This window comes from Brassica rapa, chromosome A04 (assembly GCF_000309985.2).
Source record: "Brassica rapa cultivar Chiifu-401-42 chromosome A04, CAAS_Brap_v3.01, whole genome shotgun sequence".
Taxonomy (NCBI): domain Eukaryota; kingdom Viridiplantae; phylum Streptophyta; class Magnoliopsida; order Brassicales; family Brassicaceae; genus Brassica; species Brassica rapa.
The window spans coordinates 12,515,766-12,530,341 of NC_024798.2; the positions used below are offsets into that span (position 1 = coordinate 12,515,766).

The following is a 14,576-nucleotide window of genomic DNA, read 5'->3' on the forward strand; positions in this document are numbered from 1 at the left end:
CAATAATTTAATTATTATAGTAGACTTCCAAAAAGGTCTACTATGTTAAGGTAAGATCTACTCCAAAATTTTAATTTTAGTAGACTTCAAACGAAGTCTACAGTATCGTAAATTTTAACCTAGTTACATTTTTGTCTCCCTATATAAACAAAATTTATACAATCTCTCTCTAAAGTGGCTGCACAAGTTTTTAAAACTCTCTCCCTTCTCTCTAAAACTTTCTCTCTTCTCTCTAAAATTCTCTCAATTGTTTCTAAATCTCTCTCATTATCTTCTTTCTCTCTAAAATTTTTTCAAGTCTTTCTCACAATATTATCTTGTCATTTTAGATATTATGATTCATGGTTTTCATCTTCTCCTTTAAAAAATGTAAGTTTTAGATCTATAGATTTTAAATGTGTATTTTTATGTTTATTTCTCACAATATTATCTTTTTTTGGTAGGTATTATCACTCATGGATTTCATCATCTCCTCTAAAAATGTAAGTTTTAGATTAATAGATTTTAAATATGTATTTACATGTTTATATTCAAATAAATTTATAGATCAAGCTCTCTACATTAATTTGCTACTAGTTTACCTTATAAATTCTATTATGTAAAGTATTTTCAGATTTAAAATTATTTTCACATTTCAAAATATATAAATTTTTTCAGATCTGAAAATTATCAGACAGTGTAGACTTCTAAAGAAGTTTATTAAAGCTTGCAGACTTCATATGAAGTTTACTAAACCACAAAGTTTAAGCAGACTTCATTGGAAGTCTACAAAAATATGACTTTAATTTTTTTTTCTATGTTTTTTAATAATTTTATCTTATTTTGCAGGTATTTTCTTCCATAGTTGTTCTCTTCTCCTCCTAGAAATGTAAGGTTTACATCTATAGATTTAAAAGTGTTCTAGTATTTATATTCAAATAAAGTTACATATTAAAATTCATATTAATATGTCTTTAATTTATAACTATTTTGTCTATTAAATCATATTTTTTAAAAAAATTTAGATTTAAACTTATTTCATATTTTTAATGTATTTATTTTTCAGATCTATTTTTTTTTGATAGAGTAGCCTTCATTTGAAATCTACTTAAAACTTACGGCTGGTAGACTTCAAATGAAGTCTACTACCCTTGACTTTTAAGCATATTTCATTAGAAGTTTACTCAAATATGATTTTAGTTTTTATCTTATTTTTCATAATTTTATTTTATTTTGCAGATATTCTCTTCCAATGTTTTCAAATCATCTTCCCAAAAATGTAAGCTTTCCATATATTCATTATAAGATATTTTGTGTTTATAATGAACTAAATTTATAGATTCATACATTATCTTTTTGCTTTGTTACAAGGATGACAAAAAACCATTTTTGAAATATTTTCGAGAACAAAGTATTTTCAAATTTTCTAAATGCACACTTTTAGATATGAAAATTTTCCATTAGTGTAGACTTCAACTAAAGTCTACTAAACAATAACTTTACGTAGACTTAATAAAAAGTCTACTAAAATATGATTTTATTTTTTATCTTATATTTTTCTCATAACTCTATCTTATTTTGCAGGTACTTTTTCCAAGACTTTATTTGAAGCATCAAGATTATGAAAAATCAAACATACTCAAGAATACTTTTTAATATATTGCTCTGTAATAACTTTCATAATAAAATATTAATTTTTAAATAATTTTTTAATGCATAATCTATAAACATTGTATTCATTTTTAGTTGTTTTCACTTGTATGATATTATTAATTTTTTGTTAGATATCAATTTTTTTCACAAGATCTAACCAACCAAACAAGTAAAACCACCATAAGCTAAAATAATAACTAACACACATGTGAGAAGAAGAAAATCTATACAAAATTTTCCCAAAATTTTTCAAGAATAACACTAATCAAAACAATTTGCAATAAGTATCAAGTGTATAATTATAACACATTAAATTGTGAAATTCATCCAAGACCATTAAAATTTTACTAACATACACTGTAAAATAATTAAATCATGAAAAAATATGATGAATAATACACAAATACACTTTTAATAGAATTTACGACGTAGACTTCAACTGCAGTCTACATTTGTAGATTTACAAAAACGTCTACACTTATTATCTAACATATAGTCAATCCAAAAATTTTTAGTGTATTTAGCGCAGGCTTGATACACAAAGGCGTACAAAGTGTGTCTTAGATAACTCGATCAAGTTCCGTACTTGTCGATTATTCGTGACAGGCATAAGAGGAGTATTTTCCTATTCGGAGTCATTTGTTTTAAATGATGTTTGGTAAGAAATAGGTTAGCACCATCTTCTCAATTTTGTTGTCCAGATCATAATTTTCTTGTGTCATTTCAAGAAGTTTACCATGTGTACAGCCATCATGCATAATGAACATTCTTCAACCTTTCCGATTCTTCATCCTTTTCGAATATTTTGTCATCTAAAATGTCTTTGCCCATGCTTCACACTCGCTCTAAGTTTCCAACCACATCCTTGAACACGACACTTAGCCACATACAGAGTTTTCGTTGTCTTATATGCTGAGAATGTAAATTTATATTCCACAGTCACCGACTTCAGCTTTGAAACAAGCTCAGCCTTACTAGCAAAACTATAAACGAAGACTTACAAATACGTCTACAATTATTAGCAAACAACATTGTCAAATCAAATGAATTATACCTTCATAATTATAAAAAAAATTCTTTTCAAAATCACTCAAACCCATTAGGATTAACTAACACACACTGTCAAACAAAAAATCTAGAAAACATTTAATGAATAATACACAAATTCACATTTTTATAGATTTTTCTATGCAAACTTAATATTTAGTCTCTGAAGATGTAGACGTTCTTTTCAGTTTACAGACGTAGACTTTCAAATATGTCTACTCTTTGGGTTGGTTTTTGCAATTGACCATTTTACGGGTTGCTTTCTATAGTTGAATAAAAGTTGTGATTTTGTACATGTAGACTTTCTTTTCGGTCTACAATTTAAAAAGGTTACTTTTTGTAATTGACCAAAATTCATCCAAGATTTGACTTTCAGAACTAGACTTCATATGCAGTCTACATGTTTGAATTTTTTTGAAAGAGGTTAGTTTTGCAATTGACCAAGTTTGACTTCAAATCAGTAGATTGAAATGAACGTCTACGGGTGTGTAGACTTCTTGTGAAGTCTACTCTCAAATCCGACGGGTTGGTTTTGCATTTGACCAAAATAAAAAAGTAGATTTTATACGCAGTCTACATTTTTTTTTTAAGATAAGAAGACTGCATATGAAGTCTACAATTTAATAAATTTTTTGATTGCTTTTTAAACTTTTTGGTCAAACACAAAACTAACATATTTCACGAAGTCAAACTTTTGGTCAAATGCAAAACTGACCTTTTATAGACTTCGGTGGCAGTCTACATTCTGTAGAGTTCCGTTGAAGTCTATTTTGAAAAGTCAAAAGTTCGGTCAAATGAAAAACTAACCTCTTTTAGGTAGACGTCTTAGTAAGTCTACCAAAAGTTTTATTTTTGTTGTCAAAGGTAAAGACGGAGACTAGTGGGGAAGTCTGCGTTAGAAAAAAAAATTGTCTGGTCAATTGCAAAACTAACCCGTGCGTTGACAAATAGACTGCATCGTAAGTCTCCACGGAGGCGTGGACATACAAAACAGTCTACCGTCGCGACACAGATCTGAAAAAAGAACGAAAACCATGTAAATAGTTACCTTTTTCATGTATAAAGCTCGTTTCCAACCTTTTCAACCGTCCAAACTCCAAATATGAGCAAAAAAAAACATCTTTAACGATTCACTAATGAAGAAACTCGAAAATATGAAGTTTGTGATTATGAAAATGATAGTTATGAGAGTTTTTTAGATGGAAATGTAGAGGAAATGAGAGGAAATGAAGTTTTTTGGGTTAGAATGAGAAAAAAAGTGGTTGAAAATTGAATTCTAGAGCTTTAGAGCTCAAAAATGGTGGTTCATGGTGGTTGGAAAAATTGATGAAGATGGCATTTTTGTAAATAAGAAGAAATGGTTAGGGTGTATTTGGTTTTTTGTTAATTTCGAAATTAATAAAAAAATAAGTAAAAATGGCAATTTTGTGAATAATTCAAAAACATAAGGATAGTATGAAAATTTTATTGATGAATAGTATGAACAAAAAAAAAGGGGTTGGTTTTGGATTTGACTTGAAAATATGGGTTGGTTTTGAAAAACACCCTAATTTTATTAGGTCTATTTTATTAAGTACATTTATTTAATTATTTACATTAATTTATTAAATATATAAAAATATTAATAATAAATAATTTTAACCGTAAATTAAAATTTTATCTTTAGTTATAACAAAATGTTGTTGAAAAAATCTAACAAAATCATTTTAAAATTTAAAATATTTTATTTAAATTAATACCATTGATTAATTTCGTAATTAATAATATATACTATTATATATTAATTTAAATAAAATTTTACTATAAAACAAAATAAAATAAAAGTGTATGCTATTTTTCAAATTTTATAATTATATTCTATATCTTTTTATTAAAAGAAATACCATAAAAATTCATACTAGATCTATTTCATCAATTAAATCTATTTGATTATTTAAGTTAATATATTAAATATATAACATTTCTAAAAAATCTTATAAATTATATAGATATTAATAAATAAATTTTAACTGTAAATTTAAATTTTATTTTTACTTATAACAAAATATGTTGGAATAAATCTAACAAAATCTTAATAAAATTTTAAAATATTTTTAAATTAATGCAGCGATTGATTTCATAATTAATAATAAAGTATTATTATAATCTATTTAGTTATAAAATTCCACAATATACTAAAATAAATAACATAGAAATATAAATTATGCTAAGAAAATATCAGTTCTATAATAACTAAATAAAATTGTAAAATGTGTTGTATTCAGTATGTAAAAATTAGAAAAAAATGAAAGAGATTCTCAATTTGTTTATTTCATACTATGAATTTATTTTACCAAACTTGAAAATATATTAATATATAATAACAATTAATAATAAAGTAAAATGTATAAAACAAATCATTGTACATTAATAATATCGAATAAGAAACATAACTAATAACATTATAGATTTACACAATATATAACACTAAAATGTAAACTATATCTTTGAAAGTTTTGCGATGGTATCTGTTATATATTTATAAAATAAAATCTTTCCGCACGGATGTGCGGGTGAAAAATCTAGTTCTCTAGTTTATGTCGGTGGTCGGGTTTAATAAAATGGCTTTTTTGAGAGTGTTACGAATTTAAATAATGCACATTGTTGATGGGGAAAATATCTTGGATAGTACCAGAAAAAACAATTATGACTTTTCCTCGTCAACTTTAAATTGTATTAAAGCCCATCAAGAGCACATGCAGATACATTCATAGACTCTTATAATGCCCAATATACTGACCCAAACAAGAAGATAAATTGGCAAAATAGCACTAATTATTAAAATAAAATCTAAGTATAAAATTAAAATATTTGTTTTTGACTGTAAAGTTATTTTAAGAATTTTCTTATTTTTATTTTTAATAAAAATATATTTAATAATATTATAATGTTCTACCGGGCTTTCTGCCAGTTCATTCGGTCCGTGAGTCCATCCCGTCTAATGGGTGTTGAGTTAATTCTCCAAAATCTGAAAGTCTTGTTTACTGAACATATAATCAGTACATGTCTTTTTTCGTGCTTTGGTCTAACTCTTACGATATGACAAATCATTTTCTGATAAGTAACATTTTTTCATTACTCTAGCATAAACATGTTTGCCCATAAAATTTTAAACTTTTCTATATATTACAATTCAGAATGTTACGGATATCTTGAATGTATTTCTCTTTTGTTTGTTCTAGCATTTAATTTCTGTATTGTCACCCATTGTCTTTCGTTCTAACAATCAAACATTACTCCACATGACAGGTAAAGAAAGCGAAACTAAACATATCATTTTTAAAATAATCTATTTGCCCGTAACAAGACAGCAATCCATACAAACGCAACGAATTATGATGGTATCAGATTTTGATGACTCAAAAGATAGTTAGTTTTACGATTCGTGTATGTGTGTTTTCTCGTAGAAACGGTTTAAATGATCCTGTTGAATAGATTCGACTTAACGTATGTGTAAAACTAAAGCATCATAAAACACGTGGATGATTGCACCGAAGTTCGTTTTGTTTTATTATATACTTTTGGGCTTACGTTATATGTTCACGTTTTTGAAGATTTCATTGTCCATAGCTTTGATTTGAGATCAATAATTTGATCTAGACTCTGATACAATGGAATAATTAGGAACAGTTCTTCATAAATTATTTGAACACTTCTATTTTTTTTTTTTTTTTTGCTAACCGAGTATCCTGGCTCCACCGAGGTGGTCCAGACTAGAGACCGAAGTGAGCATGGACGCTGCCAGGACGTCACCATGTGGCTCACCGTGTAACGGTCTTCGGTCTCGGATGCTGCAGCCCATATGTAAATTCCGCAGTGGCCAAGGCTCGAACCCAGGGGCGGGCACTCCAGCTGGAGCTCCTATACCACTATACCAAAGCAACTTGGTTGAAAAAGGTGTTTTCACCTCTTTGCCGGGAACCCAAACATTGTAAATAGTCCTTCCCACCGTGAGTTGAACCCAAGTGGCGGAAGTTACAGCCGCAATCCCTTTACCACTAGGCCAACTCAACGTTGGTGAACACTTCTAACTCATCGAAAATATTTAAATAAATCATTGATGCTGTCATCTATATATTTTTTAAAAATAAAATCATATATTATTTAAATTTAAGAAAGGTCTCAAATTCTATTAGAGGAGTATGTGAAACAAGATAGAAAAGTATAACGAGCAATATGGTTTACCGCGTAAAATACAAGATGATAATACTATAACTCAGTAAGAAACAATATAAAAGATCGAAAAGCAAGTCAGATCTCATAAAATATCAATTGACCAAATCTATATATAAGAAGTTGAACAAGTCATTGACAGTTTGATTTGCAGATAAGCTTAGAGATGTTCCATTAAATAGCCACATCAATCTTCATAAAGATATTTTGTCTGAAAAGTAAAAGTTTTTTTGAAAGAATATTACATAGTTCAAAAGTAACACAAATGGATCTACCAAATACTTATTGACTGAGATAACACCTCCCCCTTCAAATCGAATCAGTTGAACTGTTTATTTCTTCTCATTGATCTCAAATTTTCATTCAACAGAACTACTCGATATAATGAAGAACATTTAAACTTAAACTATTCGATTAATCAAAAGAAAATTAAAACTTATTTTGTATAACCCAAATTATCGCCAGCATCATCATGATCTTCCTCAAAAGTCAAAGTCCTTGAACACCTTCTTAACTTGTTCAAGTGTCACAAACAAAATCACCGTGAACGGTGCTTGTCTCGACACCGTCGGCCAAAACCCTTTATACAAGGCCATGATCCCTTCCGCTCTCACCGTCTTCAACGCGCAATCAACCGCCCCTTTATACGGCGGCGCGGTCCCCGCCACCACCTTCATATTCATCACCCTCGTCTTAATCACATCCACCGGATTCGACGCGACCGACGCCACAAACCCCGCCGCGAAACTCGACGTCACGTGAGTCCCGAGCCCGTCCCTCATCAACCCTTTCTCCAAAATCGTCTCTTTCACCGAGTCGTAAGTAGCCAGCTGCGACGCCGTCACGAGCATCGCTCTGTTGATCGTCATCGACGACCCTCTCCACAGAGACGTGACGCCTTCGCCGCGAACCATCTGCGCGATCGCGTCCAAAACGCTCTTGTAGTTTCTCCGGTCCACCAACGGGAGACGCCCGTCGGCTTGCATGCGCACCATGGCGACGTCCGCCGGGTTTCCCACGGCGGCGCCGATCCCTCCGGCGATGAACCCGGCGGCGAGTTTGCGGGTTAAAGGGATCGACTTTGTTTCCGGGTCGGTCCATTTAGTCTTCAAGATGTCGTATAGACCCATGCGGGTCGTCGAGTAGAGAGTCTGACGGAGAACGGTGGCGGAGACGCCGGAGAACAGAGCGCGCGTGCCTTCTTGTCGGATGATACGAGATCCGATACCGATTATACCGACGCGCGGAGGAGGAGGAGGCGCGTGGACGGCGGAGGAGGAGGAGGTCTGGAAGGCAAGCGCTGGTCGGAGACTTGTCTGAACGGGAGCTGATTCGCCTTGGAGTTGCATTCGGACCTTGATGAGATCAAGCGGGTGGGTCGAACAACCCGCTACGATCGATGCGATGCCTCCTTCAGCGAAACCCTTAAGACCCATTTCTTGTTTTTATCAAATGGAAAATCAAAAAGTCAGAAAGGTTTGGATCTTTTTTCCGAGAAAATCTGAGAGAAAATTTTGAAAAGGTTTGATTTTTTTTTTTCTTAGAGAGACCAGTTGGAATTGGAGCTGATCTCACTGGAGATTAGGAGATGAGAATGGAGACCGAAAGCTATAGAGGAAGAATGAGGAACTTGAGGTCTCTGAGACATATGCCGTTCAGACAAAAGTTTTTTTTTAGAGAGAGAAAGAGAAATGGTGAGAGATTGATTGATTGTTGTGTGTGGTTGGAGAGAGGAGACAAGTGTTTAAATAAGGGAAGAAAAGGAAGCGCGGAGACTTGTTTACTATTTTGTGCATAGTAAAATCAAAAAAATAAATAAATACACGTTTTCCTTTTTAATTTGGTAGTATCTTGAGACTTTCCTATATATTCAATTTTTGAAATATTCTTTCTTTTTTTTACAAAGAAATGGAAGCTCAATTTAATACGTACTTTTATTATTCAACGGACTTGATTAGTGAAGTCCATTTGTTAAAAAGTGGTGGTAATCGCTAAATTGGTAACTTATCTTCACACAAAAAGAGGAGTTAGAGGGAAAACTTGAATTTCGATAGAATTAGTTGAAAAAGTTAACATTTGTTAAATTTGCCTAGAGTTATTTGTATATAGTTTTGTTATCTTTTAGAGAGTTTTGTGTATTTCTAAGATCGACTAAAATTTTAGTGTATAATAATTTAGATTATTAAACATCATTTCGTAAAAAATATAATATTATTAAAAATTAATTTTTTCGGACTAACATTAAATTTTAAATGAAATTTAAAAGTCATCAAATTGATAAATTTACGAACTAATCAGAATTAAGTTTAAAAATGGAATATATAAACTAGTAACAATAAAATTTAAGAGTTACTTAAACAATACAATTCCAACTCCCACTAACTCCCAGTATATTTATTTTAAAATATTCGTCTTACAGTTTTCATGTAAAAATAAATTACCTTTTTAACAAATTTAAATAGTAATTGACTAATATCATTAAAATTGTTGAATCCAATAACATTCTAGTATAATGCATGACACATGTTTTACACTTGTTTAGTCACAGATGCAGCTATATATCTCTAGTTACAAAAAAATACAGCTATATATCTGAAGAAAAAATATTTTATTAAATCAATCTTGACAACACAAAGAAAAAGTTATTTGCTTTGGCATCGTTTTCACTTTTCACTATATCGTACCGGGTTGGTAGTGTAATTCATTAATTCATTCATTCACTGGTTACAAAATTCAATGGCTACTTTCCCCCAAATGAATTACCCCACATTCACTTCATCACATGGGATGCTTCCTTTTTGTTAGAGATGCTTCCTTAGTTCTTCTGCCCATGTTTGATTATTCTCCAAGAACATATTCTTTTCCTCACCAACTGTTTTAAATTCATTTCATAAATTTATATTCATGTTACCTACCAATGGAATGCGATGATTTTCCCAGGGCTACATAGTACATACCATGGTTTAAATTTGGTTTTGGAAGGTTTTTAAGGTATTGTTTTGTCATTAATGGTTTCTTACTATGTGCTCGATCCGATCAACATTAAATATAAAAGCTGTTTTCTAAAGTAAAAAAAGAAAAACATTATAAAATGTGAAGTGTATCTAGTAATTATTTACTTTTCGGCAGCATGCATTGTTCAATTAATTTTGAGAAAATCAAATTAAATACATATCAAATATGGTATCAGAAACCATACGGTAAAGTTTGAGTGTTGAGATCTAAGAGCCATCCAATTCCAACGTGATAAAAAGATTTGTTTAAAATCAAAGAATCTTCTTACAGCCTCAGAGACTTACCTACCTCTCACTAGGCCATCAATGGCTCTTAATGCATCTCATGAAAATATATTCCACGTTTCTTTATTTAATCATGTCTTCTTTTTTTGGCTAAAATATTTAATCTTATATACAGAACACATGCAAATTAATATTCAAAATTATCAGATTTTACTATATGCCAATGTTTTCAAACTAAACCCGACTTACCTACCTCTCACTCACTACACCATTGATAGTCATTAATACTATCTCATGAAAATTGGATGTAGAATGTTGGATAGCTTTATGATTATTGTTAACCATCATATTCTATAAAATAAATACTTCAAATTTTATTTATTTATAAACTTTATAGATAGCAATATATCTTTTCAATCTATTAATATGTGGTTAACGTTCGAATCAGTTATACAGTGACCCAAAAATAATCGTTTAGGTCGATAAATATTATTCATAACTCTTTTATTTCTATTTAAGCAAAAAAAAAAACTCTTCTTTTTCTATTTAACTAGTCCACACTAGTTTCATATTTCATATTTATTAAGCAAAATATTCCTTTTTTACCCAAAGATTAATTGGGTCCTGGTCTAGAATACCTCATGTGATATAAAATAACTGGAAGATAGTTGCAAATTAACCTATAGAGTTGAAGATGGTTGCAAGGTGCAACTTGAAGATAGTTTTCTGTTTGTTGTAAACTTGCATATAGTTGAACATGACCACACGTCACGACGTTGCATTTTTCATATTGTTTATGTTTTGTAAAATTACGATAACAGTTGATACCGATATATTATGCATCTTGCCAAGTCCTAATCCTTGTTTTATTTTTGCTTAACAAGTCCTAATCCTTGTTGAGACCCTTAAGAAATCAGTTGTACAAACTCAAAGCTATGCTATTTTTTAAAATTTCTGATCTTTTTTTTTTTTTTTTTTTTTGGTCTAAATGTTAAGATTTATACCACTTTTTTAGAGTTTACAATGTTGTGAAACACAACTTATTACAAGAAAGGAAAAAGGAGCAAGAGAGAGCAATAGAGAGCAATAAAAAGAGAGCAATTTAACTATAAGGAGAAATAAACCAAAAGTAGAGCTCCAACAAAGAAGGCAGGGGAGCAGAAGATGAAGGTCGGATCAAGGACAGCAGTCTGTCACGCATCGCCCGGTCCACCACTCGGAAAAATGCTTCTTCAGTTGTTGACACTCCTGTGAAGATGCGGGTATTCCTCTCACGCCAGACGTTGTAAATGATAACTTGGTTGAGAAGCTTGAGCACTGTCGCTGCCCGCGAGGCATGAGGTCCAGGTAGCCGCTGGCAGATGAGCACAACTTCAGTGAGTGAGGCGGGGGCCGTCGCCAAGTACCTGCCACAGAAACGAGACCAAGTAGCAACCACAAATGGACATTGAAAAAACAAATGGCTTATAGACTCATCAGCTATGGAGCAGAGTGCACAACCTGGAGGGACAGTTAGACCCCATGAAATCAAACGATCACGCGTTGGTAGCCTTCCGAGGAACGCCATCCAAGCGATGAATGAACAACGAGGAATTTCCTCTTTGAACCAAGCCACTGAATGCCACTGAACAAGAGGTCTAGGGAGTCGAATCCTTTCCCAAGTCACCCTAGAGGAGAAAGAAGGACCAAATCCCCCAGAGTTGGTTCTCCACAGATAAGTATCCCCACCGTTAGTCGCAGATGGAACTGACGTTGTCGCTAGGATGATCTGAAGCGTAACATCAAGTTCAGAACGCGCCGGAGGGAGATTCCAATGACCGTTGTCGACTGCTTGAGAGACAGTGGCAGAAAGAGGTATACGAAGAGAACGTGGACCCGTGGAGCCGTAGAGAAGGTGTAGCGGACCCAACTCTGTCCAATAGTCATGCCAAAACAAGGCAGTGTCACCATCCCCGACGTTACATCTAAGGAAGTTATGGAGTTGATCCTTGAGTTGGAGCATACTCCTCACCGTACTTGAAAAACGTGGCGCATCATTTATAAGCCAGAGACTCCGTCCATTGAATCTATTATGGGTTAACCAGGGGACCCAAAGAGAGCCAGAGCCATAGAAGAATAACCACAGTCTCTTCAACCTAAATACCATCTCAAAGTCTTCAGGCAATCTTATACCCAGCCCTCCCTCCTTTTTGGGAGTGCAAATATGCTTCCAAGAGACCCTTGCCCCAGCAGCGGAAGTGGTGCTGTTCTTCCAAAGAAAACCCGAGCATAACGAGTCTACCTTAGCATAGAACCACTTAGGCAACACAAACACCGAACTCCAGAAGTTTACCATACCGTAAATCACGGAGGAGATCATCGTTACCTTCCCAGCAAAAGATAAAAATTTGACAGACCAGGAATGCAGCTTAGATGTTATACAGTCAAGGAAAGGCTGAAGCGTGGCTGCAGAAATTTTTTTTGGGCTTAAAGGCAACCCAAGATATCTAGTAGGGAATTCTCCTGGTCGAAAACCAGAAAGTTGACTCAGTTCCATGACTTGAACGTGTGTGTAACCCCCATAAAAAATTTCTGACTTGGCTTGATTAGTATCCAAACCAGACCACTCCTTGAATTGATTCATAACCCCTTTGATTCCATCAGTAGATACCCGCGACCCATCAGAAAAGACTAATAAGTCATCAGCGAACAGAAGATGAGTGAGCTTAGGGGAAGCACATAGAGGATGTAAACTGTAAGAACCATCAACTTCCGCTCTGTCTAGCAGACGGGAGAGAACCTCCATGAGCATAATGAAGAGATAGGGAGATATTGAGTCACCTTGACGGAGGCCCTTCTTTCCTTCAAAGAAACCAGCAAGTTCCCCATTAATAGCCACTGAGAATCGCGTCGAGGAGATACATTCCGTTATCCAGGTGATGAACATTGGAGGGAACTGTTGAGCCTGCAGAACTTTTATCACAAAGTCCCAACATACCGTATCAAAAGCTTTGCGAATGTCAATCTTAATCATAGCACTCCTCAGACAAGAAGATTTGTTGTAGTCCTTAATAAGCTCTGTTGCAAGCAAAACATTTTCTCCTAAACTGCGCCCTTTTAAGAACGCCGCTTGGTTAGGACTAACGCATTCTGTTAAAATAGGCTTGAGGCGATTTGCGATGATCTTAGAGATAAGCTTGTAGACGACGTTGCAGCAGCTGATAGGGCGATAATCAGTGAGAGAACAAGCTTCCGGATTCTTGGGAATAAGGGCGATGGCAGTAGTATTCATGTCCTTGAGAAGTTTGCCATTGCGGAAGAACTCTCTCACAGCACAAATGATGTCTTGTCCAACTATATCCCATGAAGCTCTAAGAAACTCAACGGAGTATCCATCGGGCCCTGGACTCTTATTTAGTGGCATTGCAAACATAGTAGCTCTGATCTCAGCTTCAGTAACTTCACGTTTTAAATAATTTTTCTGGAGCTCCGTACATCGAAAAGGGAGTAATGACTGCAAGTCCTCGGGAGAGACCGGAGAAGAGGGAAGGTCCGTAGAGCCTAAGATCCCCTGAAAGTATTCAGCGGCATGAGACTTGATCTCCTCATATGAGTACAATGTCCGATCAGTAGCATCTTTGAGGTAGTGTATATGATTCCTGGAGGCATGAGCACACACAGTCTTGTGATAGAACGGAGTGTTGCGATCCCCGACATCAGCCCAACGAACCCGTGATTTATGTCTGTAGAACTTTTCTTCTGCCTTAAGTAGCACATTCAATTTATCCCTCTCGACATGCTCCTCTTGAGCAGTTGGAGTATCCGGCGAAGTAAGCAGAGCTCTCTGGAGAGTGTCAACCTTCTCTTTCTGACTCTTAACCCTTTGGGATATACCACTGAAGTGCTTTTTGTTTAAGCGTCGCAATGGTCTCTTCAGTAGCTTAAGGGAACGGACGAGCTTAAACTGAGCAGTACCTGTGATCAAAGCTGTGCTCCAAGCTTCTCTTACTGTCTCTGTATACTCAGGATGATCAGTAACATGATGAAAAAATTTAAAAGGTTTTGTAACCTGACGTTGAAGAGAAGGCAACCGGAACAGACAAGGAGTATGATCAGATTGGCAAGGATCCAGAAATTCCGCAAACGAGTCAGGGAATGACGATGACCATGCTTGATTAATGAAGGCATGATCAATTCTTGTTGATATTGGACTAACATCCTGACTGTTTCTCCATGTGAACGGTAAACCCTTAGCCTGTGCCTCAAACAGCTGAGCGTCCTGGAGACTGATGTTTGCCTCGTCCATTCCCGAGACATCAACACGAGAGATAAGGTGGTTGGAGTGATGAGAGGTACACAACATCTGATTAAAGTCACCCAACACAGCCCAAGGATGAGAGGATACTGGAGATGAATCCTGTAACTCAACCAATGAATTCCACATACTCCTCCGTTCCTCAACCAAGT

The 14,576-nt window shown here is 34.1% G+C and overlaps 1 protein-coding gene across 1 annotated transcript; it reads right to left on the reverse strand.

Moving 5' to 3' along the window:
* Positions 1–7,065: 7,065 nt before the first annotated feature.
* On the reverse strand, positions 7,066–8,622 carry LOC103864359 (mitochondrial uncoupling protein 5). The gene has a single exon (XM_009142114.2). The coding sequence runs from the start codon at positions 8,325–8,327 to the stop codon at positions 7,374–7,376; it is 954 nt and encodes a 317-aa protein (XP_009140362.2). The 5' UTR covers positions 8,328–8,622; the 3' UTR covers positions 7,066–7,373.
* Between the last annotated feature and the right edge of the window lie 5,954 nt (positions 8,623–14,576).